Below are 22,699 nucleotides of genomic sequence, written 5' to 3' on the forward strand. Positions count from 1 at the left end.
TTTGTTTACATGTTGTCACCGTGTATATTTTTAAGCTCACTGTTTGGAGTTCTGAGTTTTTAAATGACATGCGACTCGTATCCCCCAGATCTCTTCAGCAGCTGCTTCTACGGCCAGGCAAGTGCTCTGGGCTTTTGGTTTATGTAATGACTGCAAAGCAACACACACACACTGCACAGCAAACATTGTGGCAAGCCGAACCAAGTAAGCAGAATCATTACAAAACACTTTCATTTATTAAATTGGCATGCTGCGCCATGCAGACTTTATTTCACGGTTTGGTGCAAAGGACTCAGAGGAGTAAACAAAATGCTGGGTGAGCCGTGACTGATGTTGCGATACAATGAGATACAAAAAAAAAGACAAATTCAAGTCTAGGAGATACCACAATTTATTGTGTGCGCTAAAATATTAGCGTTGATACTCTGCCACCTAACCACAATTTCAAAGCGCGTTGTTTATGACAGCTATTGTTACTAAACACATGGGGCTGTCAACAATCTATCATACTTGTCCAAATTAAAGCACACTGGGCGGTTGTGAGGTCTGCGCTGCTTGAGTCATCTCTCATGACAACAGAGCGAACAGAGGCGGTGTGTATTATTGCGTGTGTACACGCCGACTTGTGGCAGTAGTGCGGCAAAAGTCAGCCGAGGACAGAGGAAGACTTCCAACCAAATGCTCCAAAACCCATAAAATACCCATGAGGGCTGGCTCAGAGCTAAATGTGCTTTCTGTCCAGAAAAGGTGGTCATATCAGCAGCCTATTCAAGCAAAGATACAGTGCTAGAACGACCCCTGGTGGAAAGAGAAGGTACTATCGCTTCTTGCTTCCAGCAGGGTATGTGAGCGTCATTTCTGGAAGTACAAAAATACAACAAAGACCAAATATAAAATATGTTGCGTCATTCTCTTAAATATTCATGCAAACGCATTTTGCAAGTTTTGTAACCGTTTATTTTCAACGCTTCTATCTTTCTAATACAGGAAGATTTTTTTGTTGTATCTGACATGCATTGATTTCACGTAAACATTTCTGACATAGCATCTATTTTACATTTAAAAAGCTAAACCATGGCTTCTTACGTAAGGAAAATAAACTGTTGACGTGATTGATGACTTGAAACTGATGGAAAATACACAGATGACATTAGCTCACCTGGACAGAGGATCTTGGCGAGCGATGCCTTCACCTTCATCAGTTGGGGTCTTTGCACGGCATCCTCGGAAGCATGGAACCTTGTAAAATGCAGTGCGGGCCACCACTCTTTTCTTGCCGCCATCTTCTCTGCAACAACCTCCTTCCAGTCGTCACTGTTTTGAAACACACGACGACGATGACAGATGAAGCCCACATTGACGCAACCGACTTGGCACTAAGTAAACTGAATATCGTAAGAACAATGGCATACTCTGACTGTAATTTGTCAACGATGTCTTTTAAACACTTCCACACGTCCATGCTTGTCCTCCAACAGGCAAAGTCGAGCATATCAAGGACAACTCCAAGAGCCGTCTTGATGTCTTCTGTTTGCTCTTGACAAAATAAAAAAAGGCATCATATTTAATACTATACTTGTCCTCAGCAATGCTTTCTAACATATTCATGTACTCATCCTGCGCCTCCTGCTAAAAGTTAGGCAATCCCCCCGCTACCCATCTTGACAACTCGTCTTAAAACTCCTTTTTATTATTTGACTTTTGACTCAGCATGAGGCTTGTTTTTTTCTTTTTTTGGGGGGGGGGGGGGTGAAAGTAATTCTCTTTGCTCCATGTACAGCACTTTATTTAGAGTGGTGGTTATGTTTTGCGTGTTCAGTTCAAAATACCTGAGAAAAGCAGAAAGGAACTATAGTCCAACATCAGCTCATGGCTTGGAACTAAAGAATGGAGGACCTAAGGGTATGAGGAAGGGAGATTTGCAAATAAAATAAGAGGTTCCTTGAAAGTCAACTAATAAGAACTGTGGCACGTAACCAGGGCAATACCTTTAAAACTTTCAGCAATTTACTCACTGACGCGTTGTGTCTCTGCAAGTACCGGTACAGATAGACATGCGCGTTTGGATTTGCGGGGAACGTGCTGTCATACGCATAGTCTTCCAGGACTGTCTTTGCTTCCTCCTGATCATCATAGTATTCGAGCATCTGTTACCAAAAAAAAAAAGTTCACAACATTACAGTGGAGCATCATTTAAGATCTACACTTCCAAAATGCTTCAATCTCACTGAAAGTTATTGAATGTGTTTACCTCGACGTAACTCAGTATGAAGGGATCCCAAACACCGGGATGTTTTAAAATATCCTTCAGATTGACTGAAGCCTGTCTAAAGTAACTGTGCATGTCTTGGATGCTTCCAGGGTCTGCAAAATCTTGAAAATAGAAAACAACTGATAATTTTATGTGAAACAAAAAACGAAATTGTCCCGTATGCTGTGTACAATTAAGTCAACGAGCTCCCTGAATAATAGATTTAACCTGGAGGTGGCGGTATTACACCAGAGGATAAATGCAGCATATCTATCTGTGACTGTAACAGTTATCCAGCCATTGTCTACTTATATTGTTCAGTGTCTGGTGTAGAATCGAGATAGTAAACTCCACACGGAAAGGCCCGAGATTCAACCCAGATCATTTTTTGACTGTGACATGCAAACCACGTGTTGCACCTAAATAATACATGCTAAGCAGTGTCGCCTTACTGGTCTCGGAGGATGCATTTTTCTTGTCGCACCAGATAATGTAATCCAGCAAACTCCTGTAGGCCTGGATCAGTTTAGTCCTCTGATAGTGGCGTGCCGACTCTTTGCCATACCTCCAGCTTTCAGCGATCGAGAGGTGACGCTTTGCATTCTCGATCTGGCCATGGAGCAGCAGGTGGAAGGAATGCTCCAGACAGATCTAGAAATGCAAAGATTTAGACAGTTGTTGTACGGCGCAACGTTCCGTGCACAAGGCGATGATGTCGGTGTACCATCAGGTAATGTTTAACTCCTGAATGTTTCATCCGCTCATAGATGATGTTATAGTCATCCATCTTTGAGTTGGGGTGATGATGAAGGAGTTCAATGGTGATTCTCCAAATCATCTGAAAAGCAAACACCCTTCTTTACTGACCCTTCTTTTTTCAACAAATTAGCCCCACGTTTTCATTTGTTAGTCCTGGTTTGTTTTCTCAACGCCCGTTCGAAGTACTTGAGGCCCTAACCAAACATCATTGTACCTCTTTGTAGTGCTTTGCGTGCACAGCAGTTGTGTCCTCCAACTGCTGGGGGTAACACGCCATATATTCTGCAGCCTCCTGCCATCTGTGATGCAGCATCGCTTCTCTGATTCTCTCGAGGCAAAGCCTTGTGGTCCTGTGAAAGCCTGTTTCCTTTGCCGTCTCTGAAATTACAAGGGAATAACAATTTTATTGCTTTGACACTCAAGGTACAGCAGCTGACTCTAATGAAATCCAAACAAGCGCCTCAAAAGTCTCTGTGTATTTAAGTCTTCTGATCATATCAATAACTGAGCAATGTTGATGATATGTGCATGTTCTACTCACCAAGAGGGAATGGATCTGCCAACGGAAGCTTTGATTTTTTCTCTTTTTTGGTCACATTGCTCTCTGATGAATCATTGAGCTCATCAAACTGTACAAGAGACCAAATCTCATTTTCCAGGTCGTCCATGATCCAGCGGTTATTGTTCTTGTGGGAGGATACCTTTCATTACATGCTTGGTGCTTTTGAGCACCTCCACCTGAAGGTTGACATATAGTGATAAATGTACACATAATATCAATGGCACAAACGAATATATACCTGGACTGCATGCACGGTATGCATAATATACTGTTGCCTGTTTTTGTAATTAGCTTTCGTACATCCCTCCGCTGAACCGCTGGCGATTCATTAAAAATGCTGAAATTGGCTCCTAACTGTGTGCTATTTTTCACGTGAGATTCAAACGTTCACTTTGTTAGAGTTTAAAGGTGAAAATAAATATAGATCTACTTACAACGTTATTACTGTACTCCACATGAGGATTTTATTCTTCTACTATGTTTTGGTAGGTAATAATTCATACTGCACGAGGCTGCCCTCTACGGGTCAAATTTAGAAGGAGCGTACGGAACAATACTGCACGTCAAAATAACCTTCCACATCCAATGATAGACAGTCATTTATGCGATTGATTTGTTCACGTTGTAAAATTTGAAAAAATCACACACGCGCTATAACGAATGCTTAAGTTGTTTACAGACATTATTTTATGTATTGTATTTATTTCTTTATGTATTAATTCAACGCCTTAATTTCTCCTCTTGTATCTTGTCGAATATTATGTCTCTTGTATCTTTAGATTGTGTGTGTGTGTGTGTGTGTGTGTGTGTGTGTGTGTGTGTGTGTGTGTGTGTGTATGATGTTGTTTCAGTGTATGGATCTGTATCTGTTAAAAAAAAAGATGACAGAACACGTATAAATTATGTTTCCTTGTCTGTGGTTTATAAAATAAACCTGGTAATCAGGTTGTTTCCTTTTATTGATCGTATTGCTTAATTAAATCAATCTGCACCGGTACCATATTGCTCATAAAAATGCAAACATCAGCGGGAAAGTCCTCCCTGCCATTGTCCACGTAGTCTGTAAGCTTACATATTTTGTTATTTGCATGCACGACACAATACTGTCTGCTTGCAGTTCAAAATGTGTAGGAGCTTGTCCAATATGATAACAGCATCTACTTAATTAATGAATATGAAGTCCACTGGAAAACCTTGTTTCGGAGGCGATATGCAGGAAACCGTAGAGAAACATTTGACTCAGATATGAGAAATCAAACAACCCAAAGAGGAACCGGGTAGCCTGCAGTGAAAACCGAGCCGCGTTGCCTACACCCAGCCGGATCTCATCTGCTTGCTGACGTGTCGTCTCCCGCCCCAGTGCTCCTGCTCACCACAAAACCTGCCAGCATGGCAGCCAAGCACTTTTACCGACAAGGCTTTTTATTACTTTTATTTAATTTTATCTCAACCGCCGCCTTGGAGAAGCGATTCTCCGACTTTAAGAGATGCGCCGACGAGGAGTGCAGCAGTAAGTTTTTCTGTTGATCGTGAACCGGTCGCTCGGGCATGCATCTTCATCCATCCCAAAGCAGTTAGCCATAAACTGAGCCTTATCGCTTGACCTGTTGACAGTCGATATTTGCAACGGTGATAACGCGGGCTGCTGTTGTTTTATCTTTGCCAGTACACTAAAGTGAATGTTTGCCGATTCTTGTTGAAGGTTGTTCGCCTTGGCGCAGCCTTCGGTTTCCTGGTGGCTCCGGCCTGCATTACTGGCTAAGGAATGTTAGCAGCTAATCGCAAATAACGCCACGAACACATAAATAAATACTTAGTTCAACGATAAGTAACAGCTGATGATTTAAGCACGAGTTTTGTTCACAGCGTAAAACGTCACCACACATTTTTTTTTACATAACGACGTTGTTCAGCAAATTGGCGTTAATTCCTCATTTATCGGATTTGTTAGCCAAACAAACTGGAGAGAAAGCTACCCCTTTATGGGTTAAAAACAAAATCAAGATTTCGTTTAGAATATTTTCTTGTTCGTTTCTATCACTTTTCCTCATATTCATTCACGATATAACTTCTATTTAAATTTACCGCGGCCGTTTAAACAATCACCTCGAGGTTCGCTCCAAAAATGTTGTTTATGGAAATCACTGTCTCAGTTCAGAGAGAAGAGCAGAAGCGTAAAATGATCTCTGCATAACTTGTTGTACAGGGGCTCACTAACATAGACAAAAGTGCATGTATTGCATTATTTGTTAGATTTCCAACTTTGGGAAGCCTTGCGAGGCTATATTTACATACTCGTTTACGAACACCAATTTCTCTCTCACGATCTCATTTGTGAGCGGGAGAATATTGGTATTCATGGAAAGGATGTACTGTAATGTGCTTGTGTATGCTAACACCCATAACTCTGCATTTTGTTTTTGCAGTGCTCCTATGTCGTGGAAAAGCAGTGGAAGATTTCTCAGGACCGGACTGTCGGTTCTTGTCATTTAAGAAATCAGAAACGGTCTATGTATACTACAAATTGTCAGGAAGAAGGGCTGACATATGGGCTGGGAGTGTGAGTAAATTCGACTTTCTATTTAAATGTTCAGCAGAATTCTGCCAATTCATCGTGCACCTCTTTGTCACAGGTCGGAAGTCACTTTGGTTATTTCCCAATGGACCTACTGGCCGTAAACCATGTTTATACAGATCAAGAATTTGAAGTTCCAACAGAGGTAGACCATGTGAAGATGAAGCAATCAACTGATTCATTTACCCGTTTACATTTTTTTGCATTTCAGTTTGTTTGAAAAATATTATGCCGCTAATCCACTTCTGTCTGCTTTACAGGAAACAGATTTTGTCTGTTTCGACACAGGATTTGACCAATTTCACAACTATGAGATAGATTCACTGTTGGGTTTTCCAACGGAGGAGAGTGATGATGAAAATGAAGAGAATTCTGACGAAACCCAAGTGTCAGAGGACACTGTGAAAGACACAAGCCGACCGGAGGAGGAGGAGGATGTGGTGGATGACCATGTAATAGGAGCTGAGGATATTGGCGTGGCCCCAGATAATGAAAGTGCCTCTTTTTTTCAACTTGATGTGGAAAACCAAACTCAAGAAGAAAAAGTGCCTGACACAGAAGTTAGACCTGATGACACTGACAATGCTGCTGCTGATGAACCGAATGAGCAAATTACCACCACAGATACGTTTCTTGAAGATGCCAAATTAGAGAAGCATGAAACCAAAGATGTCCACAAAGAAGATGTGGAGGAATCTCGACTCAAAGATGATCTCGTGTCGGAACATGTTACCTTCTCAACTTCTCAAGGAGAGAAAATCTCTGAGTTAGAAACTTCCTTTGGGTCAACTTTTGATGCTGTCAGCACAGATGCCGAAGCCACCACGCGAGTCACTCCATATGAACAGGAGGAGAATGAAGCATTTGAAGGTCATTCTGACCAACACAGTGATACCGACCAGGCAAAAGCAACGCCATTGCTTTCTTTTTCAGAGGAAGAAGCTGACACTTTTGTGGTTGCGCAAGATGACAAATCAAAACCTGTTCACGAGAAGGTCGCATTGACGCCATTTGATGACGATGTTTCTGGTGGGAGTGACACAGAGTGGACTGGTTCGGAAGAAGTTTTGGAGGAAGAGCCTGAGTCAGAACCACCTGCGATTTTTGATGAACCACAAAAAGACAACACACCACAGGATGTCAATACAGTCCTTGGAGATTCACCTGATTCAGAATTTGCCCATCCTAAAGAAAATGAGGAGCCGGAGAACCTAGATGCATTCCATACAGGGTCACTGGATTCTCTTTCGGTAGATCCTAGAGATCAGAAAGAGCCAGAGACCTTGAATCAAATCCCTACAGATTCGCCAAATTCTCTGTCTGTAGATCCTACAGAAACAGTGGTTGAGAAACTCTTGTTTGATCTTGAGGATGACGGTGGCGCCCTCGCGATGAAGCATGAGGAAACTCAAGCTGAAACGCCTAAACCAACCGATGCGACGGTACAACATACGTTTGATTCTATATCGCACACTTTACCTCAAGCTGAATTGCACAAGAAGGTAACGGAGGCACGTAAAACGGTGCCCCAAGAGGACAGCGTCGCTAACAAAGAGACACACGACAACAGCATTTTAATGGAAGATAAGGAAGACTCCAAAGAAGCTTTGGGTGAAAATGAAACTGAAGTTCACGAAGAAGTCATCACTCCTGAAAGAAACCGTGATGTGCCTCCAAGGCCGATGCAATCCCTCGGTTCATTCGGCGAGCCTGTCAATAAGGCAGCGGAAGATGGCGTCTCACTCCAAGTTGCTCATCAACACAACGAGGCACATGGTGATGATCAATCACTTCGTGCGGATGAGAAAAACACAGAGATGGATGAAGACAAATATGAGGGGAGGGAAGACCTACTTGAAGATGAAAATGCACTTTCTCTCTCGCAGTCGTTTGATGCAGACACTGAAAACGCCTCACCAGGAACAGGCCCACTCATTACCTCAAGTCCTGAGCCCGTCTACAGCGACAGTGTGCTGAGGCTGACTCTGCTACAGGGTTATTACACCGAAGAGAAGATGCTGCGTTTCCAGAGGTTCCTGGGGCTCCGGAATCTCTACAAATTGGAATCTATGTTCTTGGACCTGGACACTGAGCTACAGGCTACCCGTCTTGCACATTCCGGCACGGTTCAAGACCTCGAAGATGCACTTGAAAACATCTTGGAAACCTCGGAAAATACCATCCTGGATGAAATTGAGAACATTCTGGACAGCCGGCACTCAAGATATGATGATGAGCAGCAGATGGATATGATAGACGAAGAAACGGAAATACTGGACGACTTCCAGGAGCTGGCGTTCAGTTTGAGACAGAAGTATTCTGCAGCAAGTGATAGCGCACGTTTGGCAGAAGAGGGAACAGGAATTAATGACAAAGGTATGTATATTTATATCTATAAATTTGTTGACTTTTAATATGTTTTGGGATTATGTGTGTGTGATGTTTAACATTTCCTTGATAGACTCTTGGGGAAATGAATAAACATTTCAGAATATCTGGCACCAATCTTCCAACCTGATTTTCACTACATCTGGTCTCCATTCTAAAGCTACAATGTTTTTCAGACATTTCAGACAAACCGGACATGAAAGTAAAAGATGATTTGCCTCACATTGACGAAGTGGACAAGAAGCCTGATGTGCCAGAAACGGACAAGGAGCCTGACGTGCCAGAAACAGAAACTGACGCCAACCATACTGTAGCGGAGTTTGTCAAACAGGCGGCAGAGATTGATAAAGAAGCACAGGACCTCTTGGGCGAGAAGCGTACGACACCGGATATTAGTGTGGGGGATGATGGCGGACACTTCAATAAAAACGAAGAAAACCGTCCAGGTTTCAGCGCGTCAGACGAGATGCAGAAGTTTCCTCAAGCCACACTGGAAAGTCCGTTAGACAAGGGCCTTGGAGAAATGGAGCGCTCGTCCTCAGGTTGGTTATCCAAACATTCGATTCCATGTCTAAATAAAGCAGGTGTGAACCTGCACACACAGCAATGCCAGTGTCGCCCAGGCAAAATTAGAGGCAGCAATGCAATTTTTGAGTTTCTGTTCCACTGACGCCTCCAATTCCATCATATCATCTATTGTTGTTTGCGTAGGGTCTTTGGACTCCATCGAGCCATTGTCTGAATTTCATGAGGATCAAGTGGGATTTCTCTCAGATGCGTTGACTTTTCTGAGTTGCGCTGCGACAGTCATCGAGGCTAAAGTTGCAGAGTGGACCACTCTTGTGAGTATCATGAGCTAAAAAACGTGTTTCAGTAGTGCTTTTCTTTTCAAGCCATTGAAGGAACAACGAATAATTCTGATAAAATTATCTTAGTCCCTTTCGGTTGTTACTTCATAAATCATGTTAATGACACACTTTAACAAACATCAGAAGTATCCATCCATCCATTTTCCGAACCGCTTGATCCTCACTAGGGTTGCGGGGGGTGCTGGAGCCTATCCCAGCCGTCTTCGGGCAGAAGTATATATTTTTTAAACCATTTTGAAAAACTATTTAACTATGTTGTTTTATTATGCAATCAAAGCAATCATTTTCTGCAGTACTGGAGTTACATCGAACAGAAAATTAAAATAAGTCTTTTTTCAGTCTTACCTCAGAGGGCTGTGAAGTTCAGCTCACTTGGATTTACACGCTGGCCTGTCAATTTGAATTAGAAAATGTATTCTACATTTTTTAAAGCTCACGTTTCGGTTTTATTTTTACAGCATTGACAGATTAAATCCACCGGTCACGATCCACTTGGTAATGCCATGTACGGTATGATCGTCGGTTGTTTGCCAACCGACAGGAAGAAGAATCGACGTCAGTAAATAGTACAAAGTTCCGAGTTGTCGTGAACGTCTCGCGTGTCCCCTCCCCCCTGTCATGTTGACTAGCGAGGCTGAAGTTCAACGCAGCCGGTGTTTAACTGCTTGCTAGCAGAAACGCACAGCTTATTTTGACAGGGATAAACGTCTTGGCATTCTTCCATACACATAACATCAGCCTTTTTACAAAATCTAGTCTTCGCACCGGTGCCGCTTTTTCTTAACGCAACCTGTCCAGGTCTGCTTGCAGCTTCCCGATACGTGTTCGATGCTGATTACCGTTAGCGCAACTGCCGTTTCCGATTTCGGCTTTACACTCGTTTCGATTTAGTATTTCTCCCTTATATTTGTGTGTATTTACATTTTGGTCACACACACGTAGGCATCCAACGTTGTTTGTTTTTGTACCATCATAGCCATCCATATTAGGCTAACCCGCTCACAAGCTAACAAATGTCAAACTAGCGTGCTGGGGCTATTTGGGTTCTTGTAAGGAATGAATAGCGACATGGAGAGCGATATACTAAAACGACCGTTCGTGGAACTCGAGAATGTGTGCATGTTCTTTCTTCAGGAACTTCAACGTGTAAGTTGAAAAAAAATCGTCTCAATGCCCGTAACATGTTGTAATGATGCGCTGACGTGTTAACATCATGGCTGATGCATGTTCAACCCTCCTCCTCGCTAATGATTTACACTCCAATCTTGACTGAATTTCTCTTCCATTATTTTGTCGTTGGTGTGCACTGCTCCGACATTTTGCAATACTGGAGACTGAAAACCACCAACTGTTCATTAAAGCGGAAGAATTTAATTTGAGAGATGCAGTTTGTTCCTTTGATACACATACCAGTTTGATGCATTGTCATTTGTCCTGTTTATTAAGGGGGAAAGGCATTTTGTTGATTGGTGTTATCCGTGCTATTTATGAGTCAGGTTTCACAAGTTTCCCTGCCGTATATTCCTTTGGCCTGTTCATTCCAGTCCTCTTTTTAATTCCATGAACTGTATTGTTGTGTGTATTCCCTCAGATAATTTCACTACTGCCAGAAGAGTGGAAGCCTGGGGAAACCCTGTTTGGCTGTCCTTGGCAGGCTGTCATCATCACTGCTGTGGTTGGCCTACTGACCTTCACCATCTTCTTCTGGAAAACGGTGCTCGTGGTAAGTCTTTTGCCAATGTGAGGCTCTGTGTTTTTCAGCACTATCAGTAAAGTGTAATATTTACATCTGATATATTCTCACTGAACACGAGTATTCTTAGCATGATTGTGTTACAGACAGACCACTGACTTTAATAATTGCTTTGCAGGTAAAGAGAAGGCAATATCTTGGTAAGTTTCATTTTCACAAGAAAGACAAATCATGATATAGCTAAATCATTTTGGGTAACTGAAATATATATATTTTTAAGTGGATGAAAACCAGCTGGCTGATCAAATCCAATTACTTAAAAAAGAGAAAAATGATGCACTGACCCGACTGAATGAACTCCAGAAACAGGTAAGTTTGAAATAAAACGTGAACATGCTTCAATATAATACTTTGTAAAATGTCTGGTTTTATTTGTGAATATCCCCCTGCCCCCTCCAAAAAAAAAAAAAAAACAGACTGAAGAGTTGAAAGAAACCCAAAAGGACTCCGCAGAGACTGTTAGTTGTGCAATGAAAAAGAAGCAAAAATTGGAGGTACAGTAATGCCTTACACCTAGTATTGTTGTATGCAGCTCACTTTTAAATATATGCTATTTAAAATTCTAAATTGTGTTTTATATTTTGTAGAGACAGATTCTGGAGGCTGAAAAAAGATATGAAAGCATGGTGGAAGAAAAGAAGACATACCAAAAACAACTTGATGAAGAAAAACAAAACTCACTACAAATTGCAAATCGAGTGTGTTATTTTTTTCTTTTTTTTATCATTCATTCATTGTCAGTGTATTATAAACGGTCTTGTTTGATTGACTCTGCAAACTATTTTCTTAAACAGATTAAAAAATTGGAGAAATCAAACGAGAAGCTCGAGCTGAGCAGAAAGAAAGTTCAGGAAGCTTTAGCTAAGGTACAAATGATTACATCATCTTTTGACTGCATTTGATTTCAAGAGGTCTAATAATAAATGGAACATGTCTCCCCCCTCCACCCCAGACGACGGTCCTCTTGGATGAGGCCAAGATTCGGGAAGATGCACACAGTGTCCAGCACAAATGCCTTTCAAAAGAGTACGCTGGGCTGAAAGAGGAAAATAAAAACGTAAGAGCGTTTTTTTGTGTGGTTTAAAACCATGACAAATCCTTAATTAGCTGTTATGGGGTAAGGAATGTTCGTGTGCAACTTCATCCGTCTGCAGCTTTTGATGCACTCTCTCAGCCTGCTTTTAAAATGATGAGGTATTATTCCCAAGGTTGGGGTGATTACATTTTGGTGACAGTCCAATATTTGACTCGTGCATGCTCGATCATAAGCTACAATGTTCTGCCCCTTGGATAGTGGATGCTTCCACAGCATAGGTGTAACACTGCATTTCTTTTCTCATTTTTCTAGCATAAAGTAACAATCAGAGAGTGGGAGGACAAACACACGGCGCTGAGCGAGCAGATTAAAGTCTATCAGAAGGCTCAGAAAGAGCTGGAGGACTCAGTGGTGCTCAAAGATCACAATGTGGAGGTTTGCACTTGTTGAGATGTTTCTTCAGCAAAACATTCCACCAACTTATCAGCTCACACGAGATGCTCCTCATGGCAGGTTTTGTCCGAGCTTCTGGCAGACCTTGACGCCTGTGAGTTACAAAAAAGCGATGGCAAGGTATTGTTGAATGGCGAAGTGGCACCTGGTAAGTGCGGCATAAAGAGAGGCAGATTTTTAGATACAAATTCTGTATAAGGTGGTTTCATTGTCATGGCTTGTGCAGATAAGAAGACGGCAGTAAAGAACAGGATCAAACAGATGATGGATGTCTCCAAGGTAATGAGACACAAAGCTCTGGCGGGTTTTATCAATATTTTTGTGTCGTCCTAAAGCATCGTTGTCATGATCCAGGTCCAGACCACGCTCACGGTGATCGAAGAGGAGCGTGACCGCTTCATGTCCAAACTGCTTCATGAAGAAAAAAGCCGAAAGGCTCTGGAAGGTGTGTGGGTCATGGAAAACGCGTGCAACGTTGTCACAGAGAAGTGTTGTCGAGCGTGACCTTGTTTTGCCGCAGAAAAACACCAGGAGCTTGAACACAGCATCGCAACCCTCAAAAGTGAGAAGAGCCACGTGGAAAACCAGTTCAAAGTCCTCCAGCAGAAGAATGAAATCATGGTGGAAATGTACCAGCAAAAGGAAAACGCTCTGCAGCAGTAAGTTACGTTCGCAAATGTCAATGTGATGTGTATGGCAACATAAAGGAGGTGATTCCTGTTATCCAGCTGCTGTTCAAGTACGCTCGGTTGCTTGGAAAGTAGATCTTTGGTTAAAAAAGCTTGGAGACGTCTGTTGCACAGCAAACCATGTGGGGTTGAAATAACAGAATATTGGCTTGCCTTGCTGTCCTTTTGAGTGTCACATTCTTGTATTTAATTCATAAACCGCGTCGCAGCGGAGGAAAGCCATCCAGCCCGTTCCGAGCCGCGCGCAGCTTAGCTATGCCCTTTCCCCGACGTCACAGGAGACTGACGAAGGAGGAGCTTGAGCGCCGCAGCAAAGAGAACCTGCTGTCCGAGGTGGGAGGCAAAGCCGTGGAGGCCGAGGAGCAAGTCAAAGTTCTGCGGCGGCGCATTAATGAGATGGAAGAGCAGATGAAGAAGACTGAGGAAGTCTATAAAGAGCAGGTAGACTCTCACGGAGCGAATGCGGCGTCATCTTTGCATCAACCCCCCACCACTGAGAGTTTAATTCTTTTTGCTTATAGATCAAAGAACAGGAAAACAAGACACACTCCAACTGGGTAAACTGGATTTCAGTATGTTGAGGAATGCACGTTTCGTTTCAAGATTTTCATTTCAATTTCTTTTTATTTATTTTTTTTTAAATTTTAATTAGGTTAACGCTCGTAACGCGGAGCGGGCTTTGAATCAAGAGAAGCTTGAATCTTCCAAGCTGCGTGAGAAGTCAGTCGACACAACGGACCGGAAGATTCATTTCATTTGACTTTTTTAGCGGCGTAATGTTGCAGAATGAAAACATTGACTTTTGTTATGTTGCGTCCTCCCTCACAGGTTGGCGGGACTAACCTCGCAGCTGAATGAGCGCCGCGCTCCTCTCTTCAGACCCAACTCGGGGCAAGCTGCTGGCCCTCGCCAAGGTGAGCAAGGCCACACATTGGCTTCTCCATGCCGCGCGGTGCTTCGTCATCGTTTGGGCGTTTAGATTTGTTGATGAACCTTTTATATCCAGTACCTCACAATTATTGCCATGTTGCATTCAACTCATGGTTGAGGTTTTATTACAAAGTGGCGGCAGCTTTTTTTTTTTTTTTTTTTTTTTTTTTCGTGTGGTAAACGGCTGGTTTGATCACAACAGGCGATTCATATGGCCCCTCCCCAGTGAGTGGGGGGGCGCCATCCCCCCCATTAATGATCGAGGGTCCCAGGCGCCCTCCCTCAGCCCCAGTGGGGCGAAGAATTGACCCCTATGGTGAGTTCAGTGGGCTCCTTTGCGGACTTTTTTTTTCCCCTCCCCGCCTTGTTATCCCCCCCACTTCAGCATTGTCTTCATATTCTCTGCAGCCTTCTCCACTCTTTGGTTCTTTGTTTTGGTTGTTCACATCTTCTCTGGGCACCTTCAACTTTAAATTCTCCTTTTCCTAAATCCTTGAAGATTTATGTTTTAATTTCCCCTAAACCATGATTCATCTTCTCTCAAAGAACATCCTTTTTTTTCTTGTTGCTTTATTCCTTCTTCTGCATCTTCTTCTTCCTGCCTAAATCCTGACCCTCTTTCTACCCGTTAAGAAGAGCAACGGACTGTCTGCAGGGGGTTTATTGTTCATTCATTACTGAGCATCTTTTCTTGGTCACCTCTCAGGTCCACGCCCTCCATCAGACCCACACAATCGTTATCCTGGGATGGGTAAGACTCGTTTATTGAACCTCAAATGTCAACTATTACTAAACCTTTTTGTTTCTTCTTCTTTGTTAGACATGTCAGGCCCCCGCAGTTCATCGCCGACCAACATGGATGGTTCGGTAAGTCACATTTGGTTATTTTTAGGCAGTCAAACCCCCAGAGTCGAGTATGGGAATCCCATTTTTTTGTAGGGTTAGAGAGAGATTAGATTGGTAAAACGGGTTTGAATGTTCCCCTCCCTACTCCTACCTTGACTTCCTTTTGTATTTATCCTTGCTGTGAAGCAGACTCGAGCAGTAGAGCCGCACGTAAAAGGCGAGGCGGAGGCTGAGGCCTCCAAAGAGGTTCCTGAGTCAGTGAGTAAAGAGGCTGTCTCTTGGTCTCTGTGCTCGGTGTGAAGGTGTATGCAAGCCCCTCCCCTTTACCCCCCCACCCTCGTCGAACCTAACCTGGAGTTTGCTTAACGGACCTGACTGCATGTTGTATTTTGAGTGGTTAGAACACAACCGCAACAAGCAGCAGTTTATTGACGGCGGTGCTCATTTCTGTCCTAATTATCATGCTTGTGGGTTGGAGGGTTATAAGTGATCTGGCTTGTGGCTTTTTATTGGGATGACTGTATTCTGAAGTGGTGGTCTCAGACGCTGTTAAAGGAGGCATTTCATGATCAACATCAGCACACTTGTTCTCCGTCTCAGGGTCCCGGATCCTTCCTAGCATCACCTATCAGGGACTCTCCTGGCCCCATCGGTCAAGGACCGCCACCACCTGGTCCTGGACTCCATGATCCACTCTTCCCTCCCGGACCTCACGGCCGCTTGCCACCCGGTGGTCCCTACAGACCTCTGAGACCACCCCTCTACCATCCAGCGGCCGGACCCCATGGCCCTCCTCCAAATGTGCCTCTTCCTCCTCCTGGGCCTCCGCTGCCCGCCAACGGGCACCCGGGTATGCCTCTGCCTGGGCCAATGGGAGGAGACTTTGGCCCCCGCCCTGCCAATGGACACTCAATCCATCCCAGGCCCGGCCCAGGCCACATCATCGATCCTCGGGGTCCACCGCTGCCGCCGTTCCGTCCGCCTCATCATTTTGGGCCGATGCCACATGGTATGTTCTGCCCGTTCTAGTCCCATTGGCTGGATGCTCGTACACAGGCAAACAATTAAGCACGCTAGACCCGCAGTGTAACTCCAGCTATAGTTTTTTTTTTGTCTAACCAAGTACAACATAAAACTTGAACTGATTGAACATACTGTTTTAGTCTCTTGATTGTTGAACCGCCTCCTTTGCAGGTCCTCGTGGGCTTTTGGGACCGCGCCCACCATTCCCTCCTGACATGCGCTTCCCAGGCCCGCGCGAGCACAGCGGCCTCCCGGCAAACATGCCTCCCGTTGTCCCGCCACATCCTGGTCACAGCGAAGCCTTTGGTCAGCCTCCAGCCGGCGCTCCTCGCACCTCGGCAGGAGGTCCACCCCCAAAGCGGGAGGCGTCTCGGGACTCGGCGAGGCCAGATATGGTCGAGCCTTAAAAAAGAAAAACGCCACCAACTGTGGCAATGGACTTGAACACTCCCCACAAACATGTCATGTTAAACAAGATAAAGTCCTATATATACCATGACTTTCATATCTCAGCCATGAAATAAAAACCTAAATCCTATTTTAAAACATGGTCCTTAAATTTAAGCATTATCAGTGATTGCGTGGAAAAATCCACATACTCAAGAACTGAAAGGGTTGCCACTTTTTTTTTTTTTTTGGAACATCTTATTGTGCAATAATTCACTGTATGTCAAAGGATTTGTGTTTGAAAATATAGCAATTGCTTTTTTAAAGGTTCTTAAATGTCATTTCCTGTGGAAATTATTTTTTAAAAGGCGGGGATAGAAAGGTTTAGCTTCTAGCATTTCAGCATCAAACATTTTCTCAAAAGTTTCCTCTGGAGCTGACTGTAAAGGAAATGTGTCATTTGATGGCCAGATGTATAACTTATTTTACTATGTTGGTAGAAACCTTTTAATAATAAAGAATGCAAAATCATTTGGTCTTATATTATCCAAGTACAGTTTGCCTACAAGTAACTTTTACATGCTTTCTTCCCTTTAGGGAAACCAAACATTTTAGCTGTCTCTGAGGGTGCTCAAATCAGATAGAATGTGATTGAAGAAAAATAAAAGATGTCAAGAAATGACCAAAAGTAAGCCCGGTAATGAAAAATGACCAAGATTTCTCTCTGATAATTTACAATGCAAATGCTTTTTCTCCATGTGCGCACACTCCCAGGAAGCAACGAGGCGCTCTAATGTGGTTACACCGGCGTTGTATTTAAAGGGAAGACTCATTCTTGGGCTGTAGGTATGAAAATGAACCGAGCACTCTATTTCTCAGTCATTGCCTATTTTCAGCACTTCGTATCATGTATTGACAAATCTGAATTCACTTTGCAGAGTGGCAAAATGAAATTTTGCTATGAACCAGCCTGCCGTTCCCCTGACCTGAATCCACTTGATCATATCTGGGACGTTTCATTCCATCCACCGCCGCCACGTCGCACCACAGATTATCCTGGAGTTCCCAGAGGCCGTGAACTAAGTTTGGGAGGACATCCAGCTCATAAGGAGCACGTCCGGACGACATAACAGGTATGTGGAGGCTACACACCCTACTGAGTCTCATCTTTCAATTGAAGCATTTCCACAGAAGTTGAATCAACCTCTGATTGGACATTTTCTATTTTATCTTGCGTATGAATTCTGAATCCAGACCTCTGAGGCTTAAAGGTTTTAATTTCCATTGCTCGTTCTGATGTTATCGTGTTCTCAACATGTTTAACAACCGTACCTCATATTGTCAGGTGTATTCAGATGACACAATGCAAAGTCAGTCACTAAACTGCATCTTCTCCCCCTTCAGTTTATTAGAAATGAATGTTTTGATCAAATTCTTCCGCCAGTCATACATAACCACTCTAGACTTTCACACATACAGTTACCGCAGCGTCATCAGTTAGTGTATCTTACAGGTCATTCACAATCCCGGACCCTTTACAAAAATAAAGTCTCAAAATCAAGTATTGCAATCAAAATGAATGAAGACCATCATAGGAAGGTGACATTGATCCTTTTTCGAACAAAAGAAATGTAACATGCGCATGTCCTCGCAATCCCTTGCGCCCGCCGTCGCAGAACGTGAGCTTGAGGCAGAGACATATTTTGTGCACATGCGTGACATTCAAATTAAGCTTTGCGACAAAGGCCAACACAAATACGTTATTGTTATTACTCTCCAAATGCCAACTGACATAAGCAGAAGATAAAAGGTCAAAGACCCCCGCCTGAGCGAATTAATAACGGCACCACTTGTAACGCAAATGTCATGAAAAGACCCATGTTGTCTCAGAAGGGGACAGCAAACGTTTAACTCAATGGAGAATTGATCTATTCGGTTCATCCGGGTCGCTCGAGTCAAACGGCTGCCAAATGTCAAACTCAATACCTGATAATCAACTCTGAAATATTTGTTGTGTTCCTCTTCGGTCGGGCAATTGTCCAAAACACTTTTGGAAAAACGACGGCATAAAATGGCTGCAATTCCTAAATGGCTGAGGTGAAAACATTTGATAAACGGTGTTGTATGTGACTTTGCGATATGACTATTTGGTGTAGCTCACGCAAAAAAGCATTAGTTCATATACATAGAAATTGTAACAACTTTTTAAATTTGTGCAATAATTTGCATGTGGTGCATTGCTGCTGTTAGTAAGTCTATTAATACACAATTAACAACGGGGCAGATCTTATTTGTATGGATGAGATTCATTTAAGAGTTGGTGAAAAGAACAGAAATTCCGCATGCCCAAATTCCACTTGTATTATTTTATTTACTTTCAATTTTAAACCTAACGATAACTAACATGATCTGAAATGATGATAACCAGCACCAAAAAGTCTCCCTGTGGACTCCGTTGAAGATGTTGTTCATGTCTAACATGGAAATGATTCTGCAAGCAGCCCAGTTGAATGTTTGCTACACATAACGTCGGCTTTTTTTGGCAGCGTGTTTTGCACACGTCTGTTTCAAGGTCCGACAGTGCAAACAGAGATAGTTGAGCACCTCATATTGACACAACCTCCCGTTTATGTTCCTTTTACTCTGTTAATATAGAGACGGGGGGGAAAAAAACCAAAAACAAAACTATGATTTAGTAGTGGTGTATTGTGTGTAATTGGGTGCCTTGTGGGCATCTTAGCTGTCCTTGTGCAAGGTTTGATGAAGGTGAAGATAAAGTGGTTTCTTGGTGAGAAGCTGAAGTTTCTTCCTCTTGAAGTCGGTGGGCTTCTTGTACCTGGAAAAACAAAATGACGGGGGTTTGAACTATAGATGGGAGTTCGGTTCGAGTCTGCAAAGGTTGTTAGGTTGATTTAAGAATCTACATCCAAGGCTCTCAAACTGGGGTCAGCGAGATGTTGCTTGGAGGTCCGCAAAAAGATTCTACTATCCTATTCAATTTATTTTTGGAAAAATTGTAGTTGATCAAGAACATGTCAAAAAGGCAACCCTCGCTAAATAGCAATGGAATAATGTGCAAAATTGACTTACAGCTCAATCACAATGGGTCCAGGCTTGATCTCGTCCATTTCCAAAAAGGCAAAACATTTTGTGCTGGTAAACCTCTTCTTGGGTTTGTAGTGCTTGAATTCAAAGAAAATAGCTGCCCCTGCAGATGACAAGTTGATATTTTTTGAAAACTCACACGTTCAAGCTCGAGCGTTGTATCTCACCCGGGGTCAGAAAACAATCGGGGCGAGATCTATCGTTTTTAAGGACAAAGCAAAACGTGTGAAAGCTCGGTGCAGTGGCATTTTGAGTCAAAATAGAGCTGTACCTACATCACGGAATACAAATATGATTCATTTTTATTTAGCGGTAATCTTTTTTTCCCCCCAATTTTTGCTTTTTTATTTATCATCATTTGTAAATTCTGTCACATTTTGCCCACGCTTGTGCTCTCCTGTCACCTTTAGGTAGTCTCTCCAGATGCCTTTGGATCTCCACGTCCATACCGAAGTGAATGCAGAGGTCTTCCTTCTTGGTGGCTACGGGGGTGTCCTGCACCGGGTTCAAGTCCACCCCATTTGAATCTACACGCGCAGAAACAAGAGATGACGTGCAGGATTTTCCAAGATAAGGATCATTAACACCAACACCAACGCTGATAAGAATGAGGGAGGTGCTGTCGTCCTGTGTTTTTAGTACCTTTGACGCTAATGGTCATGTACGGGTCGATGCATTGCCCGGCATCTTTCAGACCAATTTTTTCTATTCGTATCGTCAGCAGCGTCATTCCAGGCTCGGAGGGTAACCGTGGTAACAAGGTACCTTCAGGTGGGACAAAGATGTCAGATAAAAAAATAAAATAAATAAAAATGTTCAACCAGGATAAATCAACTTTTCACATTGTGTTGATCCCAGGAGATCTTGCTACCGGAATCTAAGCCATGCGCATAACGGCAGCACAACTCTACTTTGATGCTAAGGTCCTTCCTACCTTGTGAGGCTGGGAAGAAAGGAGGCAGGCAAGAATGAGAGGTGAAGTCATGCACAGCACAGCACCGACAGGACAGAAAACACAGACGGCCACATCAAATGGGGACACGGCGACTTCAACCGGGCAGGCAAAAGGGGACGCCGTGTTTGTTTTGGTTTTAAAAGTACCGGGAGCTCTCGGGGGGAACGCTTCTGTAGAGCCGGCGACTGCTGCGGCATCTTCTTCCTCCAGCTCCAGGTTCTCCTCTTCACCGGGGGCGAGGATTTTTCTAATGAGGATGTTCATGAGTTAATACTAGCGTACATACAAAACATACCGAAAGATGCTTATTACCTCAAGGGGACTGGTTGGACATCGAAGGGAAATTCCTTAGTGTACGTCAATAAATTCTTAATGACTACGGACAAAAAGGACATTGTGTGCATCAGTCGAAAATGATGAGGAGCGTCACCAAACTACAAATATGGCGGTCAGTGACTCACTGCTTTCTAGTTTCTTCAAGTCTTCCAACTTGAAGTCCTCTGTTGACTGCGTGCTCTGAACATACAAATCGGAATTACGACTGCCGTCAAATGTTTGTGTACCCTCATAGATACACATTTTACCGCATAAAATGAACCAAAGCACACATACAAATCAATCAAATCAGGAGAAGATTAATATTTGGAAGGACCCAGTCAGAGCCCAGACCTAAACTTGTCAAAGTAATTTGGGACAAAATCTGTGTTATTATTAAAATAGTTGAATCAGTTTTAGCATATGGCCTCTGGAGTTTATTGGCACATGTCACACTAACCTGCAAACTGATACTCCTCATCTCTAGGCATGTTGCAATCTTCCCTAAATTTTTCTGAAATGCAAAAAAAAAAAAAAAAAACATGATAAAGACATGATCCTTGTTTACACAACGCACTAAAAATCTCTACCTTCTGCTCTTCTGTGAAGTCTGATGAGTTTGATGACTGCACTTCTTTTTGCAGTTGCCTCGCAAGACTGGAGATTAAACAAGAATATATATTTTTTAAATTAGCAGATAAAATAAATTGAATGTTCGATGCACATTTCCACCCCCTGGTGTTCAGAGAGCAATGCGTCCTAATCTGAAACCTTACTATTACAGTATTCTTGCAATTTTACGCTTACTTAGCTGGAGAAAAATGATCACGATTGACTTTGGTTTTCCTGAGGGATGGGTCTTTTTTTATTGTCAAGTATTTCCTCTCAAACCACAGGAAACCCACCCATAACAATGAGAGGGTGTGGCTGATATTTCTCAATACTCTGAGGAATATTGTTAGTGAATTTCTGCACATAGCAACACATGCACGCTGAGGAAGGAAGACAGTAAGATACGCGCGCGCACGCAACAAATGCCACATCACGTCATGTGTGTGGAAGATTCACTTAAATGCTCCCGAGGTCTGAATGACAGCTCGGGAGCCAATTTGTGAGAGCTCCCCAATGGCTCCAACCGATGGAAGGCTGTATGCATGCATGTTGGAGGCAGGACACACACTTACATTTGGTACTCGTCTATAGCCTCCACTAATTGTCCCCACGAGTCAAAGTCCGTGCCTTTTCTGAAACTGGCGTGCCATTTCTGCAGAGTCTTGTTGACATCAGACATGTTGGTAGGGCGGGTACCGGCGGCCGACTCAGGGCAGCATAGCCGAGAACAACTTTCATCTACGGGGGACTTTTTCGGGGCTTGAGCCGCCTCCACCGCGGGGCTCTCTGCAGCAGTTCGGGGCCACGCTGACTCACACGGCGACCACTGACACCCTTCCCATAACCGGAACGGACCAAACCCTTTCTGTCTGCTCTGTGCACACCCTGAAGTCCCGTCCGCGAGGAGGAGAAGCCATCGGAAGTCCCGCCTCGTGCTAAGGGTGCGCGCGATTTGAAACACTGTATTGTCCGATTAGGGGCGGGTGGAGACGCTCTGTCGAGAAACAGGACGTAGTGTAATCGTTCCTCCGAAACTCACTTTTAAGACAAAGATATAATCCAGCAGTAAAAAGAAACTAGCTCGGTGCACAATTTGTGCAAATATTGTAAATGTGTTCGTCAGCGCCAGCGACGTGTAGTGAGCATAAAGGTTGAGAAAGTTGGTTATGTCGTTCGTACCCTAGAAACCTT

At 43.3% G+C, this 22,699-nt stretch overlaps 3 protein-coding genes across 8 annotated transcripts; 1 reads left to right on the forward strand and 2 right to left on the reverse strand.

Moving 5' to 3' along the window:
- Nucleotides 1–217: 217 nt before the first annotated feature.
- taf1a (TATA box binding protein (TBP)-associated factor, RNA polymerase I, A) lies at nucleotides 218–9,927 on the reverse strand. Of its 3 annotated transcripts, none has more exons than XM_086100650.1 (11): nucleotides 9,750–9,927; nucleotides 3,552–3,748; nucleotides 3,225–3,388; nucleotides 2,976–3,089; nucleotides 2,704–2,902; nucleotides 2,252–2,373; nucleotides 1,989–2,147; nucleotides 1,830–1,896; nucleotides 1,413–1,536; nucleotides 1,160–1,314; nucleotides 218–858 (listed from the first exon to the last, which is right to left on the reverse strand). In XM_086100650.1, the coding sequence occupies exons 2-11, from the start codon at nucleotides 3,676–3,678 to the stop codon at nucleotides 818–820; spliced, it is 1,272 nt and encodes a 423-aa protein (XP_085956776.1). In that variant the 5' UTR covers nucleotides 3,679–3,748; nucleotides 9,750–9,927; the 3' UTR covers nucleotides 218–817. The 3 variants fall into 3 exon arrangements, with proteins under 3 accessions (XP_085956776.1, XP_085956777.1, XP_085956775.1); XM_086100651.1 differs by lacking the exon at nucleotides 9,750–9,927 and adding an exon at nucleotides 4,007–4,339 and having other exon boundaries at nucleotides 2,016–2,147; XM_086100649.1 differs by lacking the exon at nucleotides 9,750–9,927 and adding an exon at nucleotides 4,007–4,281.
- Nucleotides 4,715–17,052, forward strand: mia3 (MIA SH3 domain ER export factor 3). Of its 4 annotated transcripts, XM_086100634.1 has the most exons (28): nucleotides 4,716–5,082; nucleotides 5,999–6,132; nucleotides 6,206–6,292; nucleotides 6,408–8,523; nucleotides 8,712–9,077; nucleotides 9,247–9,377; nucleotides 10,996–11,127; nucleotides 11,276–11,297; nucleotides 11,378–11,466; nucleotides 11,574–11,651; nucleotides 11,745–11,855; nucleotides 11,952–12,023; nucleotides 12,110–12,214; nucleotides 12,506–12,628; nucleotides 12,707–12,794; nucleotides 12,873–12,925; nucleotides 13,001–13,091; nucleotides 13,167–13,305; nucleotides 13,614–13,776; nucleotides 13,857–13,892; nucleotides 13,988–14,055; nucleotides 14,164–14,249; nucleotides 14,468–14,581; nucleotides 14,972–15,016; nucleotides 15,086–15,132; nucleotides 15,301–15,369; nucleotides 15,712–16,120; nucleotides 16,306–17,052. In XM_086100634.1, exons 1-28 carry the CDS (start codon nucleotides 4,962–4,964, stop codon nucleotides 16,539–16,541), a joined length of 5,331 nt encoding a protein of 1,776 aa, XP_085956760.1. In that variant the 5' UTR covers nucleotides 4,716–4,961; the 3' UTR covers nucleotides 16,542–17,052. The 4 variants fall into 4 exon arrangements, with proteins under 4 accessions (XP_085956758.1, XP_085956760.1, XP_085956761.1 ...); XM_086100632.1 differs by having other exon boundaries at nucleotides 4,715–5,082; nucleotides 14,972–15,132; XM_086100636.1 differs by lacking the exon at nucleotides 15,301–15,369 and having other exon boundaries at nucleotides 4,719–5,082.
- An 843-nt stretch (nucleotides 17,053–17,895) lies between these two features.
- Nucleotides 17,896–22,629, reverse strand: aida (axin interactor, dorsalization associated). The gene is made up of 10 exons (XM_086100655.1): nucleotides 22,081–22,629; nucleotides 21,487–21,553; nucleotides 21,357–21,410; nucleotides 21,043–21,097; nucleotides 20,894–20,957; nucleotides 20,728–20,828; nucleotides 20,269–20,391; nucleotides 20,031–20,153; nucleotides 19,612–19,729; nucleotides 17,896–19,357 (listed from the first exon to the last, which is right to left on the reverse strand). The coding sequence occupies exons 1-10, from the start codon at nucleotides 22,185–22,187 to the stop codon at nucleotides 19,258–19,260; spliced, it is 912 nt and encodes a 303-aa protein (XP_085956781.1). The 5' UTR covers nucleotides 22,188–22,629; the 3' UTR covers nucleotides 17,896–19,257.
- Between the last annotated feature and the right edge of the window lie 70 nt (nucleotides 22,630–22,699).

The sequence above is a fragment of the Hippocampus guttulatus genome, chromosome 20, assembly GCF_054856545.1.
Source record: "Hippocampus guttulatus isolate MCC_2025c chromosome 20, RoL_Hgut_1.0, whole genome shotgun sequence".
In the NCBI taxonomy this organism is placed as follows: domain Eukaryota; kingdom Metazoa; phylum Chordata; class Actinopteri; order Syngnathiformes; family Syngnathidae; genus Hippocampus; species Hippocampus guttulatus.

Bases quoted from the DNA above. Each gene is read 5' to 3' on its own strand.
- mia3 (XM_086100632.1), top strand. From the start codon at position 4,962: ATGGCAGCCAAGCACTTTTACCGACAAGGCTTTTTATTACTTTTATTT. The intron at 5,083-5,998 runs GTAAGTTTTTCT...TTGTTTTTGCAG, and splicing joins CGCCGACGAGGAGTGCAGCA to TGCTCCTATGTCGTGGAAAA. The intron at 16,121-16,305 runs GTATGTTCTGCC...CCTCCTTTGCAG, and splicing joins TTTTGGGCCGATGCCACATG to GTCCTCGTGGGCTTTTGGGA.
- taf1a (XM_086100650.1), bottom strand. From the start codon at position 3,678: ATGGACGACCTGGAAAATGAGATTTGGTCTCTTGTACAGTTTGATGAG. The intron at 3,389-3,551 runs GTGAGTAGAACA...TTGTAATTTCAG, and splicing joins GGCAGATCCATTCCCTCTTG to AGACGGCAAAGGAAACAGGC. The intron at 2,374-2,703 runs GTAAGGCGACAC...TCTATTTTCAAG, and splicing joins AAATGCATCCTCCGAGACCA to ATTTTGCAGACCCTGGAAGC.
- aida (XM_086100655.1), bottom strand. From the start codon at position 22,187: ATGTCTGATGTCAACAAGACTCTGCAGAAATGGCACGCCAGTTTCAGA. The intron at 20,392-20,727 runs GTACTTTTAAAA...TCCCACCTGAAG, and splicing joins GTTCCCCCCGAGAGCTCCCG to GTACCTTGTTACCACGGTTA. The intron at 20,154-20,268 runs GTACTAAAAACA...CTGCGCGTGTAG, and splicing joins CATGACCATTAGCGTCAAAG to ATTCAAATGGGGTGGACTTG.